Source organism: Alligator sinensis, unplaced genomic scaffold, assembly GCF_000455745.1.
Source record: "Alligator sinensis unplaced genomic scaffold, ASM45574v1 scaffold20_1, whole genome shotgun sequence".
In the NCBI taxonomy this organism is placed as follows: Eukaryota; Metazoa; Chordata; order Crocodylia; family Alligatoridae; genus Alligator; species Alligator sinensis.
Window position 1 is genome coordinate 80,986 of NW_005843291.1, and position 14,891 is coordinate 95,876.

At 40.8% G+C, this 14,891-nt stretch overlaps 1 protein-coding gene across 1 annotated transcript in view; it reads right to left on the reverse strand.

Moving 5' to 3' along the window:
- DPYS (dihydropyrimidinase) overlaps nt 1-14,891 on the reverse strand; it is a 61,766-nt gene that overhangs the window by 31,855 nt on the left and 15,020 nt on the right. Inside the window, exons 3-5 of the mRNA XM_006038229.3 lie at nt 6,031-6,210; nt 4,478-4,667; nt 662-818 (exon numbers count right to left, since the gene is read on the reverse strand). Coding sequence (XP_006038291.1) covers nt 662-818; nt 4,478-4,667; nt 6,031-6,210 — 527 coding nt within the window. The remainder of the gene's footprint in view (nt 1-661; nt 819-4,477; nt 4,668-6,030; nt 6,211-14,891) is intronic.

A 14,891-nucleotide genomic window follows, 5' to 3' on the forward strand; every position in this document is an offset into this window, starting at 1 on the left:
AGGATTTACTAGCAGCTTGAGGCAGGTTTCAAATTCCTGCTAACCAGTAGCAGATGTAGGATTTTGAGAAGTTTGAAAATAGGGGCACAGATGGTAGGTGGTAGAAACTTCACTGTGCATACCCTACATAGTTTTATTGGTATTGGTGCCATGCTAAGCCATGCTGAGGCATTAAAGAGGGGTGGGGGGATCTGCAACCATCTCCCCCCCCCCCAGCCTTACCCAGATCCAGTCCTGATACTAACCAAAGGAATTAACAGGAGCCCCATGAATCTCTGCTTTGTTATAGATACTCTCAATGTATTGCACCTCTCCCACCAAAATGCAACCTTGCAGTCCTATTAAGCCTGCTGCAATTTTAGCTACTATGGCAGCAGAGAGAATTCTGGCCTTTTCATCCCCCAAGTAGCAAGAGACTCAATGGCGAAGGCCAAGCAGAGGTGAGGGGAACACCCAAACTGCAAAGAAATACAAACACTTTCTAGACAGAGATGCAACTAGAAACTGATGCTTTTCATGGGTGCTTTAGACTGGATTTAATTTCGTCTTCTAGGAATGCAGTTGTGTGAACTCAAGAGAGAGAATGACGTGGTCCTGGCTTATTAATAAACTAAATAAATGGGGCTCTCATAAGATTTGTCACTGCTTATTAATCGCTTACTTGGCTAGTAAGTTCATGAGGACATCAGGTGTTGAAGGGTCTGGCCTCAGTGGAGGTCCCATGACATATCCTGCAGCATGATGCCATTCTTTGTTCCAGTAGTGAGTGCCATCTGTACCAAGACCAGCAGCGATGGGCTCTCCAAACACTACCTTGCCTAAAAAACATGAAGACATTGAAATAATCATTGAAAGGCCTTCACGGGAACAGATACTGTTTAGTACTGGTTTTGTATTTTCCCTTAATGATCTTCTTCAGGAGGGTGGGGCAGCAGAGCTGTTACAGTACCTCTCTACAGCCATGTAGACATGAGTTTAGGACTATGAACTCATTCTGAAGGCTGTTCCCAATGTCATCTGTCAAAGGGGACCTTGTCATTTGGGTGGGGGAGTGAAAGGTATCTAGACAAAATTTTGGGCACATCAGCCCCCTGTGGGCCACTGGCAATAGAAAATGGGGAGCCTGAAAATGGGGGTCTGTACTCTTGATCTTTCTTTTTTGCTCTTCCTGAAAAGAAATCGTGGATTTGAGGTCGAGAAACAAGTTTGGTCTCTGTTGTCTTAAACTAGACCCCGAGTGACATCCCCTCTTACTCCTTCATGTCTAACACCTTCATGCCTCTCACACTTTCCAGACCTCATAGGCTTGGGCTTGTAACGGTGACCTCCAAAGACACTGGAAAGCATCTTGCACAAACCTGTGCTGGGAGGATTCTCCTCTGGCTTGGTCTAGATCAACAGCAGAAAGGAGGATCCTAAAGTGAGCCTCACTGAGAGCTAGTATAAAAGCCACTGTAAAAATGATACAACAGGGGCCCCTGTTCATTGCCTGTGAATTATTTTACTGTTCAATATCACAGCTTACAGGCACAAAGGTTTCTCCTAACTGTTACTCCTCTAAAGTCACCCTGGCATGGCAGGGACAGCCTGGCTGGATTTGTACAGGATCATATATCATCACCAATCTGTGTTCAGAACTTCACTTTCATGACCCTCCTCTATCCCCACAAGGACACAAATCATTTTCTGCAATGGCTTGACTCTGGAACACTGCAACTTTGACAGATTAATTTTGGACAATTTTGCTGATTTATTTATTGTCATTTCTCTGACCATGACTCAATAGTATTTAATGGTAGTAAAATAAGGAAGACTACTTTAACACAACATGCAAGAATTCTGCATTCAGGCTGTCTAAGTTCAACCCACTTATGCTCATAGATATAAAACTGGAATTATGCAATGGTAAAGTATTTCTTTATGATAGTCAGGTTCTCTTGCACTCAACATAAGTACTGTTGAAAGTAGGCCCCCTTTTTGTCTTTTTGCCCATTTTGCTGTACTTTACAGCCTGGGTTGCTTGAATAAGTTGCTTGAAATAAGTTAGTTACTTCTTCGTGAAATGTTAAAACCAGTTAGCACTGGTTGCTTCCACTTAAATCAGCCCTTTACTAAGAAAAGCACCTTAGTTCAGATTTATTCTGCATACTGGCTAGAGTTCAAAGAGACATGCCCTTGCTGCACCCCCCCCCCAATCTGTCTCACCCACTGACTCCTTAATTGACATCTTCACTGACTGGCTTTCTTGTATGCATACCAGCCTCTGGCTTTTTCACTATTCATTCGATCCAGGAAAAGCACACACCAACTGCGGCTGCTTCCTTAGCCTGACAAAGGCTATTTTAAGAGGTACTCTTTTAATTGAAAATTAAAACATTTGCACATCATATTGAAACTAGTAACAGTATATTTCTTGTGAGAAAGAGTTATTTTTCATAATTAAAATTTAATCGTATGCAAATGCAAATCGGGCTTCGTACTGAACAGAACTAGTTTTAACCAGCTTCTTGGTGGATTCTACACGACTAAAAATCTTACACCAAGATGTCTTCTTCTAAAAGACACGCTGTCATTCAAATAGGAATGAATTCAGGGAGTGCTTATAGTATGTCTTATGGAGGAGGTCAGAGCAGATGTTGAAAATAGTTTCACTCTGACCTTTCAGTCATTCCAGATTTGTGCTTGTGTAGCTGGTAAATTGAGAATAGAATGCAACTGGTCTGGTCTTGTACACTTCAAAGCAGATACACATGCACTGCAGTTTGTTCACATGGCATGCACAAGGATTCACCCTCTGTGTTCTGATAAAACATCCTGCTCTTACAGAATTTGCCATGATTACAGAATTTTGTACTGTTTTGACATGTTACAAAATACCATTTTCTCTCCCAGCTCTTTATGTTTGCTTGTCAAAATGCCTACTTTCACCTGGATATTTTGACTGATTTATAGTTTCTTATAATGGAATCTGACAATGTGCCTGACAAACATCTACGTACAATAAACATTACCAGCAACAGTGACATCCGGTGGACAAATCTAATTTAGCACAGAACTGAAAATCTATGGGTGTCTATACATGTTCTCCAGGGTGAGGGATGGGAGGGGGGCATTTTAAGTAGAGCGGCTTCTGGATTAATCAAGTCTACTCTGATGCATTCTAATTAGATCACGGTGGAGCATGTGTATAGGCACCCATTGGTATTAAATAAGGCATAGGCAAAGGATTCCTTTATGTATCTGGCATCAGTAGAAGTGATTCCGGTCAAATGACCAGAACAAAACATACTTGTTACACCTGATATCTGTATATTTCAAAATAGGATTAAATATAAAATCAGCCTTATATATAACAATATAGCCTCCATCTGACACTGCACATTAATAAATCATTAATAAATCAAGTTTACAAGGTAGGTATGTCATTCAAAGCTTCTAGATGAATGAGGTAAAGCTAGACCAAGAGAGATACATATCAAAAAGAGCAGGGGTCCATAAAGACTGGGGTCTCCTACATCATGGATCATGCCCAGCTGCCATGTGTCCTTGTGATATCCCCCTGCCCCATCAGTATTTGACAGTGCCTAACTGCACTCAACTGAGCCTATGAGAGGGTGCTAAGCTACTGCCAAGACCCAGAACAGACATCCCAGTGAGACTTAGAATTACTACTTGGAAATCCTTAGCTGTTTGGCATTTCTGCAAACACTAGGTACTGAGACCCTGGCTCTAACCCACAGCTCTCACCCCAAGTCCTAACCTGACATAGACTCTATCAGGGTTTTCAAGGTAATCCTCAGAAGGCATCTGTATTAATGACTTCTGCAGTACCTGACTGGGGGAATCTTTTCATGGCTAGAAACCAGGTTTTTGGAGCCCTTTTGCCACTGCCATTACTATTTGTGTTACCACTGGGCCTAAGAGCCCAGTCATAGTCCCATGTACAAATAGAACAAAAAGTTGGTTTCTGCCCTAGTATCTCTTGCCTTGCAAATCTCATAAAGGCTCAGGAGTATGTGTGAGGCTCACAGCCCACAATTCAAGGGAGGGGAGCTACAGAGTGCACATTGCCTAGACAACATGAATTTGTTGCTGAGCTCATGGTTCCAAGGAATAACACTGTACTTAATGCAGCAACTTTCCTTCCACCCTTTTCTGACCCTTGGTCATATGTTGTGGAGGAGGAAATGATGGTTATAGGGAGAAGGGGAATCCACTTTTCAGACCTGGTGTAGCAAAGTGCAGCTTACTGCACCATTCCTCTAGACAGGGTTCGAATTACACTTTGACTCTTGTGGGGGATCTGCAAAAAAATTGGGCTAATTAGGACAATGCCATAATAAAATTGAAGACCTCCCCAGGTTATGATTTTCAGGGTGGCTCTCGTCTCTTATGCGGGGGGGGAGGTCTCAGCCCCCCAAGCTTTGCCATAATTCAAACCCTGCCTCAAATTCAAGCAAGAATTTGCAACAGTTACCTTCTCTTCGTGCATTAGCTATCACCATTGCTGCAGATTTGCTCATTACGTGAACTACATAAAGGGGGCAGTTCACCGAGTCTGCTATGGTGATTGCTCGCAACGTGGCTTCTGCTTCTACTTCTTCAGGACGACACAGCTCGTGCCCCTCAGGGCCAGTTATCCCCAGTGCCAAAATCTTCTTTGTACTCTGCAAGTATACATGCATTAATATTCTTGTTTTAGTTTTATTTCAGCTAAGCAGTGGTGTAGTGGCCCTAAGCAGTCAGATGTCTTGGGTTCCAATCCAGATACCAGGGCCAACTTGTGGTGTAAAATTAGACCACTTAAGGTGGGGTTTTCAAGAACACTGAGCACTCCTCTTCTGCTGAAACAAAAGGTAAAAGTCCTGTTGTTAGGATAAGATTTCAGAGGTAGCTAAAAGACTTAGGAGCGCAAGTTTTATTAGGTTTCACAGCCAATAAGATGCTTTTGAAAATCCCACCCTAACATCTCAGTGTGTAAGTGAACTACTCAGGAGCAGTGACAATGACAAAAGCCCCTTGAGAAAGGATGAAAAGATCCTAGGTGAGCACAATGATTGCTATATTAGAGGATTTTAGGGATGTATTCCTGTTATGTGACTTTGGGGAGCACTGCAGTGACTTTGGCTAGAGTAGTTAAAGGAACTCAGAACTATTGAAAGCTACTGTACAGCCAACATGGTTTGAGTCCTACAAGTCTGCACGGGTATTTTCACACGTGCTCCAGAGGTTGGGGGGGGGGGGGGGGGTGCTTTAACTAGAGTGGCTTTGAGATCCACTCTAATTAAAAGTGCCTGCAGCATCTCATGTATCAGCACATCACCATTTCTTACCTGCCTGTGTTTTTCTTTAAAAGCAATTTAAGGACACCACAACATGTAGTGATTTAACAATCACACAATTAGAATTTCCCTTGGGCACAGTTGTTGCTGAAATTCCCTTATTCCTCTTATATAAACAGGAAGGGCCTGCCTGTACCATCCAAGCAAACAGTGCTAGGAAGCACTGCAATGCAGCATACCATGGCTGCTGATGGAGCCACCTCAGAGCAATGCTGGGTGCATACCAATAATCAATCTCAGCAGTATGAGCTTACAGACATGTGCCTATGCCACTGTGCATACATTTTGGGGTGCTTGCTTAATTAGAGCATTCTTTGGCAGTGTAGACATGCCCTACAAGTCTGATTCAGTAGAATGATTCCAATTGGTTTGGATCAGGTCCTAGGAGAATTTGTTGATCCGTTTTACACTAAGCAGTTATCCTGGCGTCACTAGATTTCTTGTACATAATCCAGTAGTTCCACTGGTTGGTGCAAGAATTTGGGCTTGATTCCCTGACCCACCACAGAATTTCCACCCAACTTTGGGCAGGGCACTTGGTCTTAGTTCCTCATAAGTAAAATGAGACTAAGAGCATTTGCCTGTCTTATCACAAGAATTAATCCATTCAAGTGTTCAAATACTATGGTAATGGGGCCAACATAAGCTCCTAAGAGAGACAGGTATTATATGAAAGTCACACACTTACCTCTGCAATCAAATCCCCATTCTCTGCATGGACTTGAGCAATTGCTCCAATTTGCTTACATTGGGAAAAAGCTGCGTATAGTTCACTATCTCCAACCATATATAGATCTTTGTAGGCCATAAACATCTTGAAAGAGTTGACACCCTTGTCCTGAGCAAGAATTTTCATTTCTTCTTTGACCTGGAAGAAGCTCAGCATCAACAATTCTTACAATGCACTACAAAAGAAATACAAGTTATATTTTCCACTTGTACTAGCCTAGCTAAAAGGCCAGAAAGAAATGATGAAAATGAACCAACCAATTATATATTTTACTTGCTTATCAAATACATCCACCCCCCCACCCCACACACAGTCCAAGTAGAGGAAGTTAAATGTTTCAGGGATGATTTATATAATGCCTTTTATATCAAAGTGCTTCATAAACAATATACATCAATGCTATTGCAATGCAGACATCCAAAGTACATGTAGTATTGAAGTGACTATAATTGCTTTGATTGCTTATATTGTTATTTTTCTTTTTATATAATGAAATATTTAACCATTAAGATAAAGTTAATCTTGTTATGATTTACTTTTTATAATAATTTAATCAGTCGTTATTAGTGTTCTGGAATTAACCATCTATTTTAAATTTCTTATTGCTTAGCATAAATATATTGGACATATTGGTCTCACGATTTTAAACATATTTGACCTATTGGTCTCAACTTTAGAACTTACATTTAGTATATGGAAAATGCTTGTGTGTAAGGGTTTGTGGCATGTCTGGTGTATGTAGAAAGAAATAACGAAAAAGTGAATGATGTATGTATGTGATAATGTGAAGGAAACGGTCCTCTTGTAGCAGGTGAAACTAGCTTTTTGTGGTTTAACAGTTAAAGGCTGCAGTGATGTCGAGTCAGTAGTTAAGGATTACCAAATACTGGATCATGCTTCACGCTGATGGCTCAAGACCGCAAGCAACAGCCCCTCCTGAAGACTGCAGACCACAAAGCTAAAAGATCATGTCCTACCAATCCCAGCCTACCAAAATATAGCACTTGGTTGTAGCCTGTTCTAAAGTGATAGGCTTAATGTGGGAAACTTGTGTGGTTTTATGACCAGCTGTGTGATTTAGACCAGGAAGGTTCAAAGTCCAGTCTCAGTGACAGGCATCGTGTGGGGAAGTTTGCGGGGGTTTGTGACCAGCAAAGCTAGAAATAAAAGCTCAGTGGAGGTAGAAACTGGCAAGCTCAGGGCAGGTTGAATTGCTAAATTGTCACAAGGGAGAGAAGTGAGTGGCTTGTGGCCGACAAATTTTAAAACAATGGAAGTGGATGTGGTTTATAACTAAGAGGTTTTAGGGAGTATAGGGACCAGGCATTGGTAGAGAAATGAATGCTATTAAAACAATGGGTTCAAGAAAAAGGTACCTGTCCCTGGAGTCTGAGTGCCTTTCAGGGACATGACAGCTTAAAGCAGGCTTATAAGGCATTTAATGTTTTGGTTACTGCCACCAAACCAAAAGTAACTAAGAAGGAAAAGAAAACAGAAGCTGTTTTAATTTTCTAAAGGATGCAAAGTACTATACAAATTTAATTCAAAAGAGCTGAAATATATATAAAGTAGTAATTTAAGAAAAAAATGTTAATAAATATAAAGTACAGTTCTCTGGTGTAGCTGCAAAAGCTCTATAGACTGCTACAGCCTTGAAGCACAGTGACAGTAAAACTGCCAAGAACAGGAAACCACTATGTTGTGGTAATTAGATTAATTCATGTAAAAAAAAAAAAAAGAATAAATCCAAAAGGTTTTGCAGCACTTCCCCCTAATGTAAAAAATAGATTAGTGACACTCAGTGTTAAAACTGAACCTGTTTTTCCTCAAGAAAAGTGCCATTTAGAAATGTAGAAAATGTTTAAAACAAAAAGGGCAATAAATAAATTAACAATTTTAATATAAGAGGGGGCAGGAGAAGAAAAAGTAAAAATGAACTTTAAAGGAAAAAAACCTGCTCTAAATTATAACCTAATTTCAAAATACCTAAGATCATGCTGTGGTTGTATATAATGCCTGCTATTGCTGGTTTGATAGGAAGTCAGTAGCAGAGAAGCCTAAGCTTTGTGCTAAAAACTATGTAAATGCTTATAACAAAAATTAAGCCTAAAAAAATTTAAAAATGGGCTGCAGTACAGAAATTATTAAGCTATTTATGTAAAACAGAGAGTGTAAACAGTGCTGTGTGTTTGTTCTGTGCCTATACTGTAAGGCAGAGATTGTCAAAAATATAAATGTGTGCACTCTCATTAGTAATGAAATAAGATACATCTAAAAATAGCGTGGGTATACGGTAAATATTCTAAAAAGAAAAGTGTTAGCACCTATTAAAGTGTTTGCTGTTATTGAGTAATTAATAACATTAACTAAAACAATTAAATAAAAACCTTTCCTGGCAAAAAAAAGAGTTAAAATACAGCAAGATACCAGCATGTGCTTTAAATAAGACATTAAACTTTTTCCTCACAAAAGTAGTGTAAAATTCACTATAAGCCAAAATAAAATTATAATTCATAATAAATAACTTAAGTTAAAAAATAATAGTATAAATGTTTAGTATAGAGAACTCTATAATTTTAGTCCATTTTAAAAACAAACAAGACCCTAAAAACTAACAATGAACTTCAAAGCTTTGAATGAAGTAATAACTGTTATAGCTCCTGATATAGCAAAATACCCTAAAATTCCAGCGGCTATAGCAAAAGGGGTAAAATGAGTTTTAGTATTAAATTTGGCTAATACAGGGTTTTTTTTTGTTATTTTCGTGGCACAAAAGTGCTAGTGTAATTTTAAATTTATATTAAAAAAACAACCAACAACAGTGTTGTTTTATCCTCATTTAATATGTAAAGGAATGTGTGTATATATACGTCCCCCCCAGAATTACAATAATGTGTGCATTGCCACTGCACGTCAGCAGTGTAAATTTATAAATATGAATAATATTTAGCTGCAAGGAATTTTCCTTGGCAGGATTTGTGCGTTTTCTTTTACAGAACCCACAGTGTAATCAACCCAGTAACAATGGTGACAGATAACCTACGAGGCCTCGGTACCATCAGCAGCATCTTCTCCACATAAGCCATGGTTTTTCTACAAAAATGAAGATTGTCTCATCTGTTTTTTTGTTGTTCTTCTTTTTGTTGTTTAGTTTATTTAGTTCCTTAAAGTTTAAATGCATATAAATACCATAGAGATGTAATAAAAATTATTGGGGAATATACCATCTAAAAAGTAAACTCGTCTGCAGATCCCAGACCAGGACACTTCTGTCCAACTTGGACTGGAAGGATGTCCTACTCCTTAAAGTAAAAAGTAACAATTTATATGGAAATTCCAGATTAAAGGCACTATGGTAATATGTGTATTCTTTATAACTGTGGTTATATATGTTTTTGTTATTTTCCAAAAAAATCTTATTGGCATTTACATGTAATATATATACAATGTTAACTTACCAGGGTTGTGAGAGAAAAATATCATTAACCAATTGTTTTAAAGAAAACAGGAATATACGGAGTCAAAACTTCCCTAAACCTGGAACCCATGTGCCAAAATGATGGTTGAAAACAACATTAAATTTGGCTCAACGATGGTGCAGTGCCATTTGGGCAGCTGCAACAGAATGGAAGGTAGGTCTGCCTTTTGTAATTTGAATTATTACAGGATTTATCAACTATGAATTGGCAAGTACGTGGGAAAGAACCCCTTTAAAGGTAAATACGCCATCTAAAAAGACACATGGGTTCTATTGGAAATGTCGCACACAATCTTGGTAGTAGCAAAAATATGAACCCATAATATGCTCTATGGTTCAAAAAGCCTGCCCATGAAAACCAAGCAAAGTAAAAGTTTATCTACACGCTATTAAAATAGGTTAGGTAACAGCACTACTAAGTTATAAAACAACGATGGCAAATCATTGTAGATCTAAAGCCTAATAACATACTAATAACACACCCAGATGGATCAGCTATCTATCTCCACCCACATGGGGATGAAATAAACAGACAAAGCATTGGAAAAATCAATCAAAATTGCAGGGCTAAATGATCATGGAACTCAGTGCTGGGTGAGGAATGAACATTTTCAATTCCATTGATCAGGAAATACTGATGAATAAATTAAATGCTTTTGGAAGCACACTGTTTCACTTGGGTGGTCCTATTGATAAAAGATTCGCTCTAATCACATTATTCCAGATGTCATTGGCTGACATAGTACAAACAGTGGAAAAGGAAAACAGAACTGATACTTGGGTATTGGCTGATGCTTATATAAATTTAGAGGAAAATGTAACCGTCGCTTTAATGTGTATACAAACACAGTTATGGTTTTTGGGTGTAGTTCTCAGTCTAATTGAATAAAGAGCAAATTGGCATATACCTGTGAAATTAAGAAATTTAATTTAGAATACTACCAAGCAACCAGCATGGTTATGACCTTATAACAAATTAATAGAATGTCTTAGTGCAAACAATGGGATATGTCCCATTGTTTATTGGTATGTCAATATACCAATGGTATATACCCCATTGGTATATTGACATACCAATGGGGTATGTCAATATACCATACAACTTGATCGATATAATAAGTCCATTCTTATTGATGTTGAAAAAGGTTGCGTCTGCCTAAAAACCTGATGTCCCATAGTAAGGATAAATGACTGGTATAATCTAACTCTTCCTGATGGCAACATTTGCCTATGCCAGGTGATTGCCTTAAATGGGTGAGGCATAAATTATATTTGGAATAAGGTTGTCCAACAGTTTCACTTTGAGATATGGAATATATAAAGATCAGCACTTACACCCTGTTCCATTAGGTATTTCTCATGCCTTAATGCAGAGCCTTTTAGCTCATCCAGAAATTAAGCAACAGGTTTCTAATGTAATAAATGGAGCAAAGGCAGTTTATTTTTTAGTCCATCATGACAGTAAACAAATCACAGCTGTCCTCACTCATTCCCATGACATAACTAAACACTCTTGGTGGGAAAAAAATTTTGGGTGGTCACCCACGGCAGAAGAAATTTTAAATATAGCATTGCAACCACTAATCATTCTTTCACTCATAACAGGAATCATATTTTTAGGAATGTTTGCTATGTGTAAAAAAAAAAAAAAGTGAATGATGTATATATGTGATAACGTGAAGGAAAACAGCCCTCTTGCAGCAGGTGAAAATAGCTTTTTGCACCTTAACAGGACAAGGAGGATGACCTTCGCATCTGACACAGCGGAATCCATAGGCTTGTATGGACAACTGTCACTATAAAGAATGAACGCAAAGACAAGGCTTTGGGTCTTTTTCCACTGGCAAGAAGGAGTTTTGGGCACATCCAACAAGACCCAACTCCATCACTCTGGTCAATCTGGCCGGCCACCAGACTGACCTGAGCAACTTTAAAACTTGGTAACACCTTAACCTTTGCATAACTGTCTATCTGTGCGTGTGTGCATGCGCATGTGTGTGCTTTTCTCTTTTAAATAAATAAATGAGTATGCATGGGAATGAGTAAAACAAATAACCTTACTGTTCTTTATTCTTTTTATGTTGCATGTTTTATGTTCCAATGATGCGGCATTGTGCCTTATCTCTTGATAAGATTCTGGCTTGTTTTCAATTCACATGGTACACCCTGTGTGCACAACATACATCCAAGGCACAAAGCAATTTCAAAATATCACATTTTTGTGACAGATAGTGAAGCAAAACCTTAGTCTTACACAGGTGTCTGAAATTAGCAGAAAGAGCCCCTGCCATGTAATCAGAATACTGTTCAGTTTATCATCTATTTCAAAAGGATAGAGAGAGGAGTAGGTCTGGGCAGGATTTGGTTGAGCAGTTCAGATTTTCCAAAATGGATGCTAAAATCTCAGAAAAGTCCTGCAGTGGGAATAAACCAGTTCATTTCTGCCACATCAGAAAGTAAGGACAGGCTTGGAATGACTAATAAAGAAAAAGGTTTCTGCTTTCTAGCACTTTAACTTGAGTCTACATAATATTCAGCCCTTTGAGATATTTTGTGCTGATTCTCAGAAAGAAAACTAAGCATCTGCGTAAAAACCCTCATTGCTCTTGCATGGATCTCAAGTGCTTGGAGTTGGAGGTATGGGTCTGGTGAATCTTGCAGACACCATGATCCTGATCAGAAATAGCGTACCCAAAAGGGGAAAGGACACTTGCTCCACACCTCTATCCTCCTCTCCCCAAGTCCCACTTGGATCTAAAAAAAAACCTTTGCTTAACCTTCCAAATCTCTCTCCAAATGGGTCCCTGACAAGCGAAAAATTTAAAGTAATAAAACATTATTGTATTTGGAGAGAGGTTTGAAATTTCCTTTTGAGATTTAGAGGCAGCTTCTTTCTTCATGTACTTGGTAGACTCTGAGCTGGTAAATGAAACAAAATGGCAAACTAACACCCCTGCGAAGTACACATTTGCTCTGTTCTGTTAATTTATTGGAAGGCAAAGATCTAGGGACAGAGCCAGAGTGGGTATATTGCTGCAGTTGCACCCCACTTTCAGACCACACTTCAGGAGCTGCAGATGGGGACTTTGTTTAAAGTTACCAAAGCAGGTGAGGCTTCACCCTTTCCCCTCCAAGCTCAGCAGTGCCACCACTGTCTCTGCTGTCCCTGGCTGATCTGGAGGGTTGAGGAGAGCTCCAGATCTGCTCCTGCCCTGCTCCAATTGGGCTGTGCAGGGAGCCAGGATCAGTGGCAGTAAAGAGGGGGTTTCCTCTCCCTGCCCAGTTCCTTTGGCTGCACTTCCATCAGCCAAGGAGCAGGTACAGGGAAGGGCAACCTGCCTGCTCCCACAGCCATTGTCTCTGGGCTAGCCTGGCTCCCCATGCAGCACAGCTGAAGCAAGACTGAAGCAGGTCTGGAGCTCCCTCATCCCCTAGGTCAGCTGAGGACAGCAGCAGCAGAAGGCAGGGGTGGAGGAGGAAGGGCAGTGGAAGGAAAAGTGCCACTGAGCTCAGAGGGGAGAGGAGAAGTGCCAAAAGCTGGGGGTGGACAGCATTCTCACCTGACTAAGGCACTTAAATAAAAGAGGTCCTGGCTGCTGCTTCTATGGTGATCTGACTATCCTGGCACTGGGGAGTGGGGTTGGGAGGGCTGGGAGCAGGACTGTAGCCACCCCTGCAATGCCAGGGGATGCTCCTGCACCCCCTTTACAAAACTCTCAATCCACCTGGGTCCTCAGCTGGCATGTCATTGGGGCATGCGGAGCAGAGTTGCAGATGCTCACTTGGGATTGCAGCAGGCTCAGTGACTGCTTCTAGCCCCAGTTGTCAGTGGGTGTGGGACTGAGGCTGCCACAGTGAGCAAAGCTGAAGCCCTGCCAGGATCAGGGTGGCAGTTCTATTTGCTGCACCTTGCAGGGCAGCAGCTTGTCAGTGATCAAATTCACTGACAGGCTCCCATGTAGTGGTGGGTATGCAGCTTGCTCACTCTCCGAACAATCCCCGACAGCCTGTCTTGCTCCCCTTCCCTGCAGTGAGGAACCAGCAGGTGGGTGCCAGGGATGCCCCCAGAACAGGGGCCCAGGATGACCATCAATCACTGACTGGCTGCCTATCTCCCTCCCCTCCCCACTCCTTCCCCAGAAGGGGAGAGGCCAGGTCATCAGGCATCAGGCTCACCACTGATGCTTCCCTCCTACAGTGTTAGGGGAAACAGAACTGCAGGGCCAAGCAAACCAATAGCATTCCCTGGCTGGAAAGCACACCACTGAATGCCTTCCCAGTGACTTGGTAGTGCTCCAGCCAGAGGACTCTGCATGTGTGTCCATGCCTTATAGTGCCATATTCTTATGGTGCTTCAAAAAGTTGTAGTACTTGTAGCACTACAAATGCATGCTGAACATGACCTCAGGATTACTTAGAAGTGGGAGTACAAAAAGTGAAGGCAGCAATGCAAGGATTTCCACACACAGTCACTGAATATTTTTTGGGTGATTGAATTCATATTTGAGTTGAAGATAATCCTAATTTTGAGGCGGTGCTTTAGCAAAATTACAGGGTATATGGTTGTCTGGAGAGCCGCTTCCACCTCTCCTCCATCCCCGTGCTAGGATACATTCTCATCAGAAGTTTGAATGTTTTTCACAGCCAGTTGTGATTTGTGTCATTAGTCACAGGTATATCACAATACTTCATATTCCTGGCTTAAATTCCGCACTCTGTCAGACTGCTTTTGTCATCTTTGGCAAGTTACTTAGTCTGTCTGCACCTCAGTTACTCATCTGGAAAATAGGAAGAGTATGTCCCATCCTCATAATGGTTATATGAGGATATATGCATAAGACTGGGAGGGGTTCAAATACTACGGATCGGCACCATAATTTCCTAAGGGTATGACTATAAGGAACAGTGCAGTGCACCGGAGAGATATCTGACCAAGTAAAGGGATATTTTATGTATCTGTCTTAGGCTATGTTTATACAACAAAGTATGGTGTCAAAATACCTGGAATACTTCAAAGCAAGCTAACTCAAACATTGGAAGCAATGTAAGCACAGCTCTCTGTCCAGGGTTATTTAGCCTGCTGAGAAGCACAGGCAGAGGGGTGACCCTGAAAGAACATGTCCAGATAGTTGCACTTTGCTGTATTGACATAGCCCAAGGCAAATAAGAAAATATCAGGTGACTTGGTTTTGGCACAAACTTTGTGACCTTGAGCAATTCATTTATGCCCTAAACCAGGGGGTTTCAACCTTTTTTAATAAGTGTACTCCCCAGCAGCCAGATGTGGCATGGGGGTGGGGGGGTTGGGAGGGGGTGGTGTGTGGCCGGATGCAGAGCGGTG